Below are 17,483 nucleotides of genomic sequence, written 5' to 3' on the forward strand. Positions count from 1 at the left end.
TACCTCGAGAAAGCTGGCATAGGTCAGTATGGGTAGAGGAATGGTTTAAAGACCAAGTGCATGAAATGCTGGTGACAGATATCCACATCTTTCCTGAGAAAGACAATAGAGTAGCTGAAACATCACAACGCTTATAGTTTAATCAGAAATTTCATCTTCTGGAAGCAGTATTCTGTCAAAGCATGGTGCCTGTCCGGTAGTATAGGTAAACTAACAGATATGTTGTTGACAGGTGAAAGGAAAACACCTTGTCCAGAAATCTCTACTGCTGTACACGACACATCTAATTCTACATTCAGTACCCAGATTCTCTGCCCTTATGAACTGGTGCAGCTCCATAGAAGTAATGGAGCTGTGCCAATGCATGCCAGCAGAGAACCTGGGCCATTTACTTCAGTACTTTCGACCTGCAATTATCTCAAATTAAAGAAGTGCATGGAAAGCAGACTCGACCTCTGCTGGAGCTCTGGGGTAGAAGTGGTGAACTGTAACCAGAACACAGTGGTTAAAGGCCTTGAGTGAGGAAGCGGTTAGGGAAGAGTGAGTGAAAGAGGTTAGAGAAGCGGAGGTGAAAGAATAGCAAGCAAGAGAGGTTAGAAGAGCTAGTGAAGGTTGGAAGAGCAAGCGGAGGTTGTCAGAAAAGCAAGTGAAAGAATCATCGGAAGAAATTCCAAACAGCAACGAAGGCAAAACCTGAACATATCACTGCTTTAGAAACTATATAAATGTGAAACAGTACTCACTGCATCTCTCCTAGCACATTCATCCTCTCCACGATAGTGGGGCCACCCTGGTCCCCCCGGCTGGCCATGCCCTGCTCTGACTGAGGGAATCTCCACTTGTTGGGCTCCGATTCTGCTAGCAATTCCCACCTGAGTGAGGTGCTGTATCTGAGAACCTTAAAAGCAAATATTGGTTTTTCATCTTTATACACAGTAAGTTCGCAGGGCAGATAAATGACAAAAAGCTAACATATAATTTTTTGGGGGAGGCAGGAAGAAAAAGAAGCTTAGTTTTTGTTTAACACACAAATCGGGATCAGCAGACAGAAGAATATCAATGCAGATTAGAGAAGGGAAATGCATTTACTCTGGTGCAGCTCACTCAAAATTTGGTATTTTTCATTACCTTTCATTGATAACAAACATTACACACACATGCACATCAGACACTGAATGTACATCTCAGGTATATGCCAGTCATTAAAACAAAAATTACAGAAAGCCCTTACAATTTTAAATGCTAGTGATCTGGCAGCAAAGAGGAGACATTTGCTATTGCACCAACAGACCAGGAAGACCCTAAGTCTGCACACTGTTCTCTGTTCCATCCCTCACAGCCACAACATGAATGGCTATCCCTATATACGTTTTTTCCTGCTTTCGTTTGTGCTTAAAGATTAAACAGTACTGACATTAACCAACGGGAAGGTCAGTACACAGCTTACTTCCTTTATTAACTCAGCCTGGAACCTAAATCCACTCCCTTCCCACTGCTTTCTGCTGAATGCCAGGACAGCTATCATCATTAATTGCAAGAGAGACATTTAGCAACATGCCAAGTTTACTTTTCCCCAAATTTTCTCTTATGATGGGCCAAAATTTTTCTGTAAATACATTAGAAGCGAAATAACTTTAAAGATCTGCAGATACCTCAGGGTATGTCTACACTACGGAATAAGGTCGAATTTATAGAAGTCGTTTTTTTAGAAATCGGTTTTATATATTCGAGTGTGTGTGTCCCCACAGAAAATGCTCTAAGTGCATTAAGTGCATTAACTCAGCGGAGTGCTTCCACAGTACCGAGGCTAGAGTCGACTTCTGGAGCGTTGCACTGTGGGTAGCTATCCCACAGTTCCTGCAGTCTCCGCTGCCCATTGGAATTCTGGGTTGAGATCCCAATGCCTGATGGGGCTAAAACATTGTCGCAGGTGGTTCTGGGTACATATCGTCAGGCCCCCGTTCCCTCCCTCCCTCCGTGAAAGCAAGGGCAGACAATCGTTTCGCGCCTTTTTTCCTGAGTTACCTGTGCAGACGCCATACCACGGCAAGCATGGAGCCCGCTCAGGTAACCATCTCCCTATGTCTCCTGGGTGCTGGCAGATGCGGTACGGCTTTGCTACACAGTAGCAGCAACCCCTTGCCTTGTGGCAGCAGACGGTACAGTACGACTGGTAGCCATCATCGTCATGTCCGAGGTGCTCCTGGCCACGTCGGCTGGGAGCGCCTGGACAGACATGGGTGCAGGGACTTAATTTAGAGTGACTTGACCAGGTCATTCTCTTTACTCCTGCAGTCAGTCCTATTGAACCGTCTTATGGTGAGCAGGCAGGCGATACGGATTGCTAGCAGTCGTGCTGTACCATCTTCTGCCAGGCAGGCAAGAGATGAGGATGGCTAGCAGTTGTACTGTACCATCTTCTGCCGAGCAGCCATGAGATGTGGATGGCATGCAGTCCTTCTGCACCGTCTGCTGCCAGCCAAAGATGTAAAAGATAGATGGAGTGGATCAAAACAAGAAATAGACCAGATTTGTTTTGTACTCATTTGCTTCCCCCCCTCCCCTGTCTAGGGGACTCATTCCTCTAGGTCACACTGCAGTCACTCACAGAGAAGGTGCAGCGAGGTAAATCTAGCCATGTATCAATCAGAGGCCAGGCTAACCTCCTTGTTCCAATAAGAACGATAACTTAGCTGCACCATTTCTTATTGGAACCCTCCGTGAAGTCCTGCCTGAAATACTCCTTGATGTAAAGACACCCCCTTTGTTGATTTTAGCTCTCTGAAGCCAACCCTGTAAGCTGTGTCGTCAGTCGCCCCTCCCTCCGTCAGAGCAACGGCAGACAATCGTTCCGCGCCTTTTTTCTGTGCGGACGCCATACCAAGGCAAGCATGGAGGCCGCTCAGCTCACTTTGGCAATTAGAAGCACATTAAACACCACACGCATTATCCAGCAGTATATGCAGCACCAGAACCTGGCAAAGCGATACCGGGCGAGGAGGCGACGTCAGCGCGGTCACGTGAGTGATCAGGGCATGGACACAGATTTCTCTGAAAGCATGGGCCCTGCCAATGCATGCATCATGGTGCTAATGGGGCAGGTTCATGCTGTGGAACGCCGATTCTGGGCTCGGGAAACAAGCACAGACTGGTGGGACCGCATAGTGTTCCAGGTCTGGGACGATTCCCAGTGGCTGCGAAACTTTCGCATGCGTAAGGGCACTTTCATGGAACTTTGTGACTTGCTTTCCCCTGCCCTGAGGCGCATGAATACCAAGATGAAAGCAGCCCTCACAGTTGAGAAGCAAGTGGCGATAGCCCTGTGGAAGCTTGCAACGCCAGACAGCTACTGGTCAGTTGGGAATCAATTTGGAGTGGGCAAATCTACTGTGGGGGCTGCTGTGATGCAAGTAGCTCACGCAATCAAAGATCTGCTGATATCAAGGGTAGTGACCCTGGGAAATGTGCAGGCCATAGTGGATGGCTTTGCTGCAATGGGATTCCCTAATTGTGGTGGGGCCATAGACGGAACCCATATCCCTATCTTGGCACCGGAGCACCAAGCCGCCGAGTACATAAACCACAAGGGGTACTTTTCGATAGTGCTGCAAGCTCTGGTGGATCACAAGGGACGTTTCACCAACATCAACGTGGGATGGCCGGGAAAGGTGCATGACGCTCGCATCTTCAGGAACTCTGGTCTGTTTCAAAAGCTGCAGGAAGGGACTTTATTCCCAGACCAGAAAATAACTGTTGGGGATGTTGAAATGCCTATATGTATCCTTGGGGACCCAGCCTACCCCTTAATGCCATGGCTCATGAAGCCGTACACAGGCAGCCTGGACAGTAGTCAGGAGCTGTTCAACTACAGGCTTAGCAAGTGCAGAATGGTGGTAGAATGTGCATTTGGACGTTTAAAGGCGCGCTGGCGCAGTTTACTGACTCGCTTAGACCTCAGCGAAACCAATATTCCCACTGTTATTACTGCTTGCTGTGTGCTCCACAATATCTGTGAGAGTAAGGGGTAGACGTTTATGGCGGGGTGGGAGGTTGAGGCAAATCGCCTGGCTGCTGGTTACGCGCAGCCAGACACCAGGGCAGTTAGAAGAGCACAGGAGGGCGCGGTACGCATCAGAGAAGCTTTGAAAACCAGTTTCATGACTGGCCAGGCTACGGTGTGAAAGTTCTGTTTGTTTCTCCTTGATGAAACCCCCCACCCCTTGGTTCACTCTACTTCCCTGTAAGCTAACCACCCGCCCCTCCTCCCTTCAATCGCCGCTTGCAGAGGCAATAAAGTCATTGTTGCTTCACATTCATGCATTCATTATTCATTCATCACACAAATAGGGGGATGACTACCAAGGTAGCCCAGGAGGGGTGGTGGAGGAGGGAAGGAAAATGCCACACAGCACTTTAAGCACAGCACTTTAAAAGTTTACAACTTTAAAATTTATTGAATGACAGCCTTCTTTTTTTTTGGGCAATCCTCTGTGGTGGAGTGGCTGGTTGGCCGGAGGCCCCCCCACCGCGTTCTTGGGCGTCTGGGTGTAGAGGCTATGGAACTTGGGGAGGAGGGCGGTTGGTTACAGAGGGGCTGCAGTCTGTGCTCCAGCTGCCTTTGCTGTAGCTCAACCATACACTGGAGCATACTGGTTTGGTCCTCCAGCAGCCTCAGCATTGAATCCTGCCTCCTCTCATCACGCTGCCGCCACATTTGAGCTTCAGCCCTCTCTTCAGCCCACCACTTACTCTCTTCAGCCCGCCACCTCTCCTCCCGGTCATTTTGTGCTTTCCTGCACTCTGACATTATTTGCCTCCACGCATTCGTCTGTGCTCTGTCAGTGTGGGAGGACAGCATGAGCTCGGAGAACATTTCATCGCGAGTGCGTTTTTTTTTCTTTCTAAGCTTCACTAGCCTCTGGGAAGGAGAAGATCCTGTGATCATTGAAACACATGCAGCTGGTGGAGAAAAAAAAAGGGACAGCGGTATTTAAAAAGACACATTTTATAAAACAGTGGCTACACTTTTTCAGGGTAATCCTTGCTGTTAACATTACATACATAGCACATGTGCTTTCGTTACAAGGTTGCATTTTGCCTCCCCCCACCGCGTGGCTACCCCCTCAACCCTCCCCGCTCCCTGTGGCTAACAGCGGGGAACATTTCTGTTTAGCCACAGGCAAACAGCCCAGCAGGAATGGGCTCCTCTGAGTGTCCCCTGAAGAAAAGCACTCTATTTCAACCAGGTGACCATGAATTATATCTCACTCTCCTGAGGATAACACAGAGAGATAAAGAACGGATGTTGTTTGAATGCCAGCAAACATACACTGCAATGCTTTGTTCTACAATGATTCCCGAGTACGTGTTACTGGCCTGGAGTGGTAAAGTGTCCTACCATGAAGGACGCAATAAGGCTGCCCTCCCCAGAAACCTTTTGCAAAGGCTTTAGGAGTACATCTAGGAGAACCGCAAATGCCAGGGCAAAGTAATCCTTTCACATGCTTGGTTTTAAACCATGTATAGTATTTTAAAAGGTACACTCACCAGAGGTCCCTTCTCCGCCTGCTGGGTTCAGGAGGCAGCCTTGGGTGGGTTCGGGGGGTACTGGCTCCAGGTCCAGGGTGAGAAACAGTTCCTGGCTGTCAGGAAAACTGGTTTCTCCGCTTGCTTGCTGTGAGCTATCTACAACCTCATCATCATCATCATCTTCTTCGTCCCCAAAACCTGCTTCCATATTGCCTCCATCTCCATTGAAGGAGTCAAACAACACGGCTGGGGTAGTGGTGGCTGAACCCCCTAAAATGGCATGCAGCTCATCATAGAAGCGGCATGTTTGGGGCTCTGACCCGGAGTGGTCGTTCACCTCTCTGGTTTTCTGGTAGGCTTGCCTCAGCTCCTTCAGTTTCACGCGGCACTGCTTCGGGTCCCTGTTATGGCCTCTGTCCTTCATGCCCTGGGAGATTTTGACAAAGGTTTTGGCATTTCGAAAACTGGAACGGAGTTCTGATAGCATGGATTCCTCTCCCCAAACAGCGATCAGATCCCGTACCTCCCGTTCGGTCCATGCTGGAGCTCTTTTGCGATTCTGGGACTCCATCATGGTCACCTGTGCTGATGAGCTCTGCATGGTCACCTGCAGCTTGCCACGCTGGCCAAACAGGAAATGAGATTTAAAAGTTCGCGGTTCTTTTCCTGTCTACCTGGCCAGTGCATCTGAGTTGAGAGTGCTGTCCAGAGCGGTCACAATGGAGCACTCTGGGATAGCTCCCGGAGGCCAATACCATCGAATTGTGTCCACAGTACCCCAAATTCGAGCCGGCAAGGTCGATCTAAGCTCTAATCCACTTGTCAGGGGTGGAGTAAGGAAATCGATTTTAAGAGCCCTTTAAGTCAAAATAAAGGGCTTAATTGTGTGGACGGGTGCAGGTTTACATCGATTTAACGCTGCTAAATTCGACCTAAAGTCCTAGTGTAGACCAGGGCTCATTGAAAACTTTGAAAAACAGGAGCTGTTGATACTTTGTGACTGTTTGTTTTGTGCGGGGGTGGGCACATAGACAAGTTGCCTAACTTGCATGTAATATTTACTTTACTCCTCTTTCCTTAAAATAAATTTTTAAAAAATTATAAAACTGATATTTAGTTGTTCTTGTATCTTAATTGAAGGATAAAAACTGGTTAGAGTTCACCAGAAACAAAAACTCGCAGCTGATCAACCACAGAAACTTAAGGAACAGTTTACATAATATATTAAATCATCTATGAAATAATGAACCCCCTCACCACCATCACTTTGCACAATTATAGGGAGAGGAGAGCTGCAGGTCAAAGTTAATTCTCTGGACTACAACATTGACATGTCTAATTTAGAAATTCTTGAGCACTCCTATATTTTCAGTATTTTAATTCCCTCTCTTTTGGAAGAAAGTTAATAGAGACATTTACATGAGAACAGAATCTTTGTTTCTTAAGAGTTCATCAGCTCCTGCCGCTTAAACCCAATATGAAGTTAGAACCTTGTTTGCTATGGAAATTGTCTCACAGTCAGGAAGATGATTTCATGTGGTACAGATAGACTCTTCAGATACTGTTTTTATGCAAATGTCCCTAGTAAGAAAAAAGAAAAAAAAGATGCAGGATAAATAGGCAAAATTTTGCTGAACAGAATATTTTCTCCAGAAGGCATCAGTTACCGTTTAACTTACCACAAAGGAAATACTGCGGTCACCTGTCAAAAGTCAACATTCACTGAACTCTTTTTGAAATGCTGAAGTTATTTCCTATTCTAAGGCTATCTTTTCACTACAAAAAAAAAGGGTTTTTTTAACCATAGGATAACTAATATACATTAGCTATCCCACTGAAAAATCCTAGTGGCACTGTAGTTTTTACCACGAGGCAGCGAGGCTCAGGTCTGGGTATGATGATGATCTTGCCTTGCAAGCTAGCAGTAAAAACTACAGTGCCCTGTCTCCACTAGGGGATAGCTAGCAATAGTTAGTTGGCAGTGAAAACAAAGCCTAAGTTTGGAGTATACCATCTACGGTGACCAGATGTCCCGATTTTATAGGGCCTGTCCTGATATCAGAGGCTCTCTCTCCCACCCCTATTTTTCACACGTGCTATCAGGTCACCATAGTACCACCTGATGGCAAATGATGACTTTTAATAGGGACAACTATATATGGAACATATTGGAAAAAGGTGTAATATTCCAGTGCACGTTCAGTATAAACCCAAAGTACCTGCAGTGCTTCCTACTGGTCGTGGCCGTGCCACCGATGGCATTTCTTCTGGGTATAGCCCTCTGGAGGAATACTGAACATCAGATTGTTGCTGGTCTGGGTGCATTAACTCTGCAGGCTGAAGGAAACCCGGGCCAAAACTTTGCCTGTTGGCAGAGCAACATAAGATCACACTGACTGATCTTTCCACAGTGAAAATATTTACACTTGTCCCTTATACTTAACCCTATTATGATCACTCATGCGTATTTTTACCGTAGCTGCTACAAAAAGAATTAAACTTCATTACCATAATCCTCTTTCGTAACATGCACTTCATAAGAATAGGCTTGTACAAAGAATAACACAGGAGTTGGAACACAAGCATTTTCATGGATTGGGGTGGCTTCAATCCACTGAGAAGGGTTTGAAAAAAAAGAAAGATTTACTTTTTCGCTGAGGAAAACCATCATCACTACTACCTCAAAGCAACCACAGAACAGGACAGAGTCAAATTCACTTCTAATGTAAGCAAGTTCATCTAACTTCACTGACTTCAGTCGAAACGCACCTGCGTAATTTAGGGACCCAAAAACCCTACTAACTAATGTTGCTGAGTCAGGGGCTTGGATCTAAATCAACAGGAAGAAAGTGCAAAATGTAACATGTATTTGGCAAACAGAGATACCATTTGGTTTATGGGTACTTCCCTAAGTGTTATCAATATTTGTTGTGTTGAGCTCTAGAAATTTTCAAACATCCTCTGATTATATATGATACATCGCACCATGTCACGTTGTGTCGTGACACAGGTCAAGAGAAGGTATGTTAACATCCCTACTTCCTGCAGTGCGATTATTCAAAGGCAGTCTCCACCAATGGTGATAATCATAACTCCACAATTGTTTGCTTACCAAGGGTAGTCTAAGGTGACTTAGCATTAATAAAATGTGTCAGATTGACAGCACTGGAGAGGAAAGCCTATTCATTGAACTGTTATACCAGTGTGATTCACCCTGAGCTGGAGACATCACATTTAAGGATTAGCTTGATCTCCACTGTCTATCGAATTCTCAATTTCTCTGCTGAGTGTGTCAACATGGTGCCAATCAGTGCTCATTGTGAGAGTGCTCTCTGTGACATGGACTCCCATTTAGCTACACCCTCAATCCTGCAATGAGCTCTGCAGGAACTCATGTGCCCAGATTGAGCATTTTACAGGACTGGGACCCAAGTTTCTATACTATGCTCATCACCCTGGTGTCTGAGTAGCTTTTTCCTAGGAATTGGGCTATTTATTCTCCCCAGATTTTTATTCCACTCATTAACATGACCACCAAACAGTCATCTGATTGTATCTCACTCAAGCCATTGCTGACCTGGGGAGCATTTGAACCAGTGACCTACATAAGAAAGGCTCAGAGGACTGCATGACTCAGAAAGTTGGTAATGGGATGTGGAACCTAATAGAGAGAAACCAGTAATTTAAAATACAATACATTAGTCATTTAGGATACAGCCTAACAAAGAGTTCTGAAGGGTTCAAGAGAAACATTTTTAGTTTGGAACAGCCACTCTCCCCCTATATCCCATGGACTTGTTCCTAATTATCTACTCAGCAACTCCAGAGAAGTGATTTGGAACCAGCTTTCCAAGCATCATGGGACATTAAAATGCATGTCTGAAAGGGGTTTAACGATGCCTATTTGGGGTTGTTATCTGGGGACCAGTAAGAGTGCAACAGTGAGAGAAGCGCCCATATGGTATTTCATGCCTACACCACCAAGCTGGAACCTTATAATCAATAATCTATTAGAATCATTTTAGATGTTTCCTTTCAAAGGAAATATCCTCCCAAGATTACAGCTGAGGGTATTATTTTTGTGCAAAATTATTTTTTGAGGGGGGTATTTCCATTACTGTTGCTCTTTCTGTAGATGAAAGAAGTTCATGTTTAACAGCTCTCCTCAAGCCTCCCATTATAATAAATGATGGTTTTAACTACCCTTTACCACTAGTTAGACATCCATGACAGGTGATGCAAAATGGATACCTGTATCATTACCTAGCTATTGCTGGTCCTAATTTGGATCTGACAGACTTTCCAGTCCTGGTTTCTATTTTCCAGACCAGCCTTCCATCTGGCTTCTCTAGTTTCAATGGAAAGGTTTCACTTCTAGCCAATTTAATTGGAAAAAACCCTTTGCAAATCAATTTTTAGATTTAGACATTCTCAGCATGCTCAAGATCAGTGTATGTCTATTGCATGATGCAACATTCATACCATGATAATGGCTGCCAAGCCCCAGTATCAGCACAGTAAGTAAGTGACCTAACTTAATACGTTTTGCCTTTCTGCCCAGGTTGGTTCCAGCCCATTAAATATGTTGATTGCATTAGTATAGAGAAAAGGGAACAATCTGGTTTCCCGATCACTGTTCCGTGCATTGGCTATTTAAGCCATTGGCCTGTGACGTTAATAATGTCGACCTGTAGTGATTTCAAAACACTCCCCTTCCTATTTCTATAGGTTTCTGCATTGTTTCTACCAGTTTCATTATCTTTGTCTTCAGGAAATGAGTGTAACCTTCTTTACTAGAATACAATACATTTCTTCCCTGCTCCGTCACGATGTAAAATGAAGAAGCTGTGGTATTTTATACGGTCTTTAAAGAAACCTTCCTGTGCAGGTCAATGAAGTTGCCGGTTGTTACTTTAACCCTATGGCACTAGCAGGTCCTGGGTTTCCACCACCACCACCACCTGTGGTATTAATGTTTAACTTAAGGAAATTCAACCTGCGGGTACCAAGGGGCTCAGAGCCTTTTGAAAAAGTAATACACAGTGAAGGTACTGCCTTGTTCAAGGATTTGATAACTGGCTACGGAGCCTTTCACTATTAGCCCGCCTCTCTAAATCTGAGACAGGTTGAGAGTGAATGAAAATTGTTAATCATTGATGCCTAGTGGTGATCTACATACAGTGAGTTGGTGATCTCAGTACAGTTTCTAATGTGCTAGTGTCTCAATCACAAAATCATCTTCTCACGTCATGATTGGCCGTATCAGCCAAGACCTCAAAGAGCAAATGTGCATGGGGACTAAATTCCCCTCTCCCCTTCTAGAGGTGATCCTTTCAGTCTCAGTCCCATGGGCAGGGAAAAACTGTCCATCCCCATTCTGCAGATAGAGGTTTTCAGTGCCTAGGACTGTCAGCACAGCCCTTCTCCAAGAACTACATTCATTTTAAAATAAATAAAATAAGGAAGTAATACACTATGTATAAATCAGACCCCGACTTTCTCTTGGAGCTTTGTCCTGAGGAGAATTTGTGCTCTGACACATCTGTCTCCAAGGTTAGCAGGTGATCTTCCCTTTACTGGGGTAAGCTTTTGGGACTGTAACTTGCTCCCACTTGATAATGTATATTGAACATTCGTGATTATATGGGAATTAAAGGGAAAGCCAAATAGTAAATTTGGAGTTGGGAGGGAAGGGAGGTATTTATCAGTTGTAAACCTACGAGGAATAATGTTTCCCTTATATAGCTATATAGATTGGGATTTTCTCACCTCCATCTTCATATGAGACTACCACAGCAGGGCCAGGAGAGCCTACGAGATAGATCCCCACTGATTTTATACAGGTGGGCTTGCTACCAGGCCTTCTCTGAGAGGCCCCCTTTGCTCTGGAATTTATTCCCCACTTGGCCCAAAATAAATTGAATCTCTTAATCTATAATGCATGCAGGGAAGACCATTTATTTACAGGGCTTTTCAAGAGGGCAGAGGGAATGGACAAGAGGGAGTCTTTGTGTGGAGTGAAGTACATTTGGTTGCTCTGATTTACTGTTGGTTAATTTAATTTTTTTTATTATTAACATCTGACATTTGAGCATGGGCAGTGTTCCACTATTCATTCAGCATCTGGCACAAACCTTAATCTCCCCTAACTACCACAGTGCTTTTCCATCTAGCTGAGACTGCAAAGTATGAGCTTCCTATAGCCTGCTGCTGCACCATGAGCAGAGCACTGAGAAATACGGAAGGGATCATACAGTTCCTTCCAAACTTCTCTTCAAGCACATGTCCTCAGAATATGGCTAACTTCCCATCTCTGGCATGAGAACTGCAGGGGTGTATCCATCTACTCAGATGAGAGAGTTTAATTACTTGTTTAATTATGGCCCATGGCCAGGATATAAATTCAGAACTTCATATTCTCCTCAATCCACAGTGCATCTCTCACTGACATCAGTGAGAGAGGTTTGCGCAGAGATTAAGTGAAAGATACAGACAGCCTCTATGTAGTAACTAAACTTTTATTTATTAGCTATTTATTCAGCAACTTTTTGACATATTCAGCATCGTTCATTGAGATAATCAGCTCCCCTTTGGGCTGATGCTACTCCTGCCCTGTGTTTTTCTTCCTTCCCCTCCCCCCGGCTTCTCTTAAGTCTTTCGTTCTTCCTTCTGCTCTTCCCTCCCAGGAACTCCCAGCTCCCACCCTCTTTTCTGTTCCATCTATTAAAATGATCAGCAATGGAACAGTTAAGGTTGACAATGACATTTCTTCATCACTGGGCTTTAGAAATGCCACTCCAATGAAATTAACATGTTACACATGTTGATGTCATTGTTTCAGGCTCTCTGCAGACTCTGGCACTCAATGGTATGCTCCATTCACATTTGGAAGGTTATCTTCGCAGCCATGAAGGCTTGAAATTTATTGTTTTTTAATTAAAGCTTGGAATCTACATAATCCAAGTGTGTCATGTTGGCCACATAAATACTTTATGCAGGCTGCATCTGGCCTGTGGGCCATCTGTTTGACACCCTGAGTTTGCACAGTACCTAACAGAGTAGGGTCTCAATCTCAGTAGGGCCTCTTGGAGCTAATGTAATATAAATAATAATTATAATTCCATGAACAGAAAGGTACCTCTGCAGCAGACCCGGCGCTGTTGGAGGAGTCATTCCAAATTCCACGTATCTCTATTGGAAATAAATTAATAAAAATAAAATCAATAAATTGGGAATTTCAGTCAGTGTTTTACAGGTTGAATGAGACCCAATTGCCGGGCCTACATGTGAGCTGACTGCAAGTTTACTGACAGAGATTTACAAACATTTTTTGTTAAGTGGCACAAGAAGACCTGGGAAGTGCAGCTCCAACAGGACAACCAGCTCTTCTATGTTTGCCCATGCTCCTTATGTGGCTTATCCACCTTTTGAAAATGTGTTCTCTGACTTGCAGCTTAAGGCCCCCTACAATGTGTATTTAATATAAATTTTACGAAAAGCTAAGCTATTATTTTACCTTGTGAAGGTGGGGGGAGCCAATGGCACACAGGTAGTGCTAGATCTTAATTTATCCTGCCTAAAATGATTTATTTTGTACAACAGACTTCCAACTCTATTTACAATTTCATACAGGAGCATCAGCTAATGGTTAGAGCAGGGGAGGTGGAATCAGGATGTCATGGTCTCAAATGTCCTGGTGGAAAACTCTGCCTAAATACTTAGAACTTTATCTTTGTGGGCTCTAAATAAGTGCTAAGCTAAAACAGACTTTAGAAAAGAAATGTTATTCATTTAAATACCAAGACTGATCTGTGAAAGATCACAACTGAGTGGACCAGGACAGTGTTCTCTTAAAAGAGAACTCCTATCTGCCTCCAACTGAGAAAAAAAGTTCACAGGATGGTTTAAACAGTGAATCCCCCATTTGGTAACTGTTCACATCACAGATATCCCTGGTTCCAGTAATTGCTCAATATCCGTGATGAACCCTGATCTAAAAGGTGTAACAATAGTGACCATGGCTCAACTGGTCCTAACACCCTGCCCTGAAAAGCCTTTCAAGATGTATCACTCACACTAAATGGGTTGTTTACTGCCTGGGCTGGACCATATGGTGATCCCCAGTGGGGGCATGTGGTTCCCCTCCCTGCTCGAGCAGGAGTGTTGTTTACCGGCTGTCCCGCAGAGACCCCAGGTGATGTGATGGCAGTGGAACTGGCTGCTTGGCTACTGGGAGCCACCAGGGCAAAGGCATCATCCAAGAGAGAGTGCATGGTCTGCCGGGCCTCTTCAATGGATGGCTGTGGAGGGATGTACTGAGAGGCTGGGTGGGGAGGCAAGCCTGGGTACTTCCCGAGATCAAGAGAAGAAGGTGTCTGTGGTTCTGCAGGCAGGTCAGGATCAGACTACAGAGAAGACAGAGAATGGAACCAGGAGTCAGAGAGACTTTTACATACGCAGTTTCAAGTCAGTGACATTTAACTTCTGAATAAGGATTAGAACAAGCTGGAAGCAACAGAGGAGAGAGACCTGGGTGTGTGGATTGACCACAGGATGACTATTAGCCACCAGTGGGACGCAGTTGTGAAAAAGGCAAGGCATTTTCAGTAGAGACAGAGAAGTGTTAATGCCACTGTACGAGACCTCATCTGGAATACTGTGTACAATTTTGGTCACCCATGTTCAAGAAAGATGAACTCAAACCGGAGCAGATGCAGAGAAGGGCTACTAGGATGATCAGGAGAGAACGGACAGCCTATTTTATGAGAGGAGACCAGAAGAGCTTGGATTGTTTATCCTAGCAAAAAAAAAAAGGCTGATCGGGGATATGATTGCTTTCTATAAATACATTGGGGGAGGGGTAAATATCCGGGAGGGGGATGAGCTATTTAAGCTACAGGACAGTGTTGGCAGAACAACAAATGGGTTGAACTGACTCCAAACAAATTCAGGCTGGAAATCAGAAGAAGGCTTCTAACCACCAGAGGGGTGAGGTTCTAGAACTGCCTCCTAATAGGAGTTGTGCCGGCAAACATGAGGAACAGCACAAATTGATCAATGCGACTCTACGACAGCACTGCTGGTGATGGTAGGTGCCAGGGCTCATTTCCGGTTTTTGTCTTATAAAAGCTCATGCTTCAGAGCTTCAGCCAGCCATCTGCAGGAATCAAGAAGGGATTTCCTCCCGCCGCCCCCCATGAGAATTTGGTCGGGGGTTGGTCTCCTTCCTCCAAAGCATCATCCGGGGTGGACACAGCTGTAGATGAGACCCTGGATGGAGTGGGCCAGTGCTCTAAGGTGGCATCAAGCATTCTGTCTCTCAGGTGCTTGCTGGCTGGTTCTTGCTCACCTGTTCAGGGTCTAACTGATTGCCATGTATGGGGTCAGGAAGGAATTTCCCCCAAGGTCAGATTGCAGTGATCTTGGGGGTTTTTCACCTTACTTTGCAGCATGTGGGGGTGGGTCACTTGCCAGGATTATCTGGGTACATCTCACTTAATCATTTCCCTGCCACTGCGGGGGTCTCAGGCACTGGTGCACCTCAGTCCCTCCTATTCTCTCCCCGCAGCATAACAATCTAATCTGGGTGCTGTAACACTTTGGTCTCAATTCGGCTGTTGGGTTTAGTATGTGGGGTGGTGTTGGTGGCCTGTGACATACAGGAGGTCAGACTAGATGATCTGGTGGTGCCTTCTAACCTTAAATCCTATGACCATCGAAACCAAGTTGAGATTTAAGGCATCTGTGTGCATGTCAGCCAAACCGGTCCAGTTCTTCTACCAGAGAGTCATTTTAGTTCAACTGTTTCAGCCAATTTAAGCTTCCTCACTACATTACTAGGTGGGGAACAGCATACCACCTGATAGAGACTGAGCTGCACTAGAATGATGTGGTTTGTAAATGTATATGTATCTGAAATCACATAGTGAATGCTGACTCTTATCTAGAAGATGACAGTCTGAGCTAGCTCTCTCTAAATCACGGGTGGGCAAACTTTTTGGCCGGAGGACCACACCTGGGTATGGAAATTGTATGGCGGGCCATGAATGCTCATGGTTCCCGGCCAATGGGAGCTGTGGGGGTGGCGCTTGGGGCAGGGGCAGCGTGTGGAGCCCTCTGGTGCCCCTATGCATAGGAGCTGGAGCGGGGACATGCCGCTGCTTCTGGGAGCCACGCGGAGCCCCAGCACATGCGGAGCAGGGCAAGCCCCGGACCCTGCTCCCCATCAGGAGCTCGAGGGCCGATTAAAAACGTCTGAAGGGCTGGATGAGGCCCTCGGGCCGTAGTTTGCCCACCCCTGCTCTAAATGAAGTCTTTCTGAACCTTTGCAGCTCTACGGAGCGAGTTGAGTCTTTGTGTAACAACTGACCACGTTAGCTGAAATGTGAAACAATTATGGCTATCCTGAGCAACACAGGACAGGAGCTATTCAACAGCTAAGCGGTTAGCTGTGAGGAAGCTGAACTGAAGTGCATCGTCCTAAAGGGATTCACAACAGTGCCTGATGTAGCCAGCACAATTACTACATACGGTCTTACCTCAGGAGCATATTGCTCCTCAGTAACAGGAAGTTACGCAGCCTTGCAGTAGCAGACTTATTGTGTCAGCTCCTTCTTGCCACTGCATGCCGGCTGCAGTGTCACCTATCAAGCCACACCCCTCTATGTCACTGGGAGTTTAAAACGCTGAGGGCCAACTCTCCACAGGTGCCAAAAGGGCTGAGCTTGCTTTGTGACAAGTCTCAATTAAATAGCTGCGGACTAGAATTCATTCCAATATGGGTGACATTAAAATGATCATGGCGCATGTTTGAACGCCGATGAAGACCACAGAAAGAAACATTATGGTCCTTCACTACATTTTAAAAAATGGAAACTGTTTGAAACTGTCCAGAGGTTTTGAATGTTAGCAGCGTCTGAGTGAAGACTGATTAGTGGCCAGAGTGCGGGTGCACCAGTCCAGAAAGCACAATAAGTGCAGTTTACTACATGATATTATTAAACTTAAAAGTTCTTAGTTACTATTTTTAACATGGAAAGAAAGCTAATTTGCTAGATACTGTATGAAAATTATTTCAGTTATTTCTGCACTGATATCTAAGTTTAAAGAAAAGAAAATCTATCATTGAGGGACCTCAGTTTTTCACTACCTGAAAAACTAGAATAAAATTTCCTATAACATTTGGGATTATTTAATCACTGGTAATGTGGACTAGAATGTACTGAACTGACTGTGCTCAAAGGATCATGTAGCATGCACACGTTTTCATGTGATGGGTCTTTTCCAGGATTTATATTTTAGTTTCTAACGTTGCTCACTGGAGAATCCTTTTCTCATTTCATTTCCTATGATTACTGTTCCTAATGGCCCCATTTTCAATTCTCATTATATAGTTTATTGGGACTGATAAAAATGCTTTTCAGTGCTTCTGTTTTGAAGACCAAGCAACACCAGCATGAGTGGAAAATGACAGGTTTTACTATTTTACCCAAACATTCTGCATAGGAAGTTCTTGACTCACTCAGTTTCATTCAAATGGAATTAGCATATAAAGTAGCCACTCAGAGCATACCAGGAAAATAGGAGATTCACCTAAGTCACAGTTATCGTAAGAACTATCAGTGTATTCCTGTCATCTAAAAGACAAACATACAATATATGCAGAATTATTGACTCCTGGTGGTCTTTTGTATGTCCCATCACTGTCGGTGGTGATTAGCCTGTCCTTCTCAGCATCAATAGGGCTTCCATTTATCTGATGTCTCCGACGCTGCTTGGGAGAACGTTTTGCACGTGAACTAAAAAAAAAAGAGAGAGAAATAAAGACCAAGAGAAAGTTCAGCACCTTTTGTCTTACTAGAAATACAACTAGTTTTTATGGCTGGTTATGGATTGTCCTCAGTTCTTACTGTGGGAGACCGTGTCAAAAGCTTTGCTAAAGTCAAGAAACAATA

General features: G+C 44.8%; 1 protein-coding gene across 8 annotated transcripts in view; it reads right to left on the bottom strand.

The window, feature by feature from the left end:
• The window catches only part of KIAA1549 (KIAA1549 ortholog), a 212,605-nt gene that overhangs the window by 9,127 nt on the left and 185,995 nt on the right, over positions 1 to 17,483 (bottom strand). For 2 of the 8 annotated variants that reach the window (XM_073322875.1, XM_073322866.1), the window contains 5 exons: positions 17,183 to 17,327; positions 13,605 to 13,934; positions 12,668 to 12,720; positions 7,749 to 7,894; positions 744 to 898 (listed from right to left, as the gene is read on the bottom strand). In XM_073322875.1, the coding sequence (XP_073178976.1) occupies positions 744 to 898; positions 7,749 to 7,894; positions 12,668 to 12,720; positions 13,605 to 13,934; positions 17,183 to 17,327 (829 nt within the window). The other 6 variants (XR_012156097.1, XM_073322886.1, XM_073322915.1 and 3 more) reach the window with 6 other exon arrangements.

The sequence above is a fragment of the Lepidochelys kempii genome, chromosome 1 (genome assembly GCF_965140265.1).
Source record: "Lepidochelys kempii isolate rLepKem1 chromosome 1, rLepKem1.hap2, whole genome shotgun sequence".
Taxonomy (NCBI): domain Eukaryota; kingdom Metazoa; phylum Chordata; order Testudines; family Cheloniidae; genus Lepidochelys; species Lepidochelys kempii.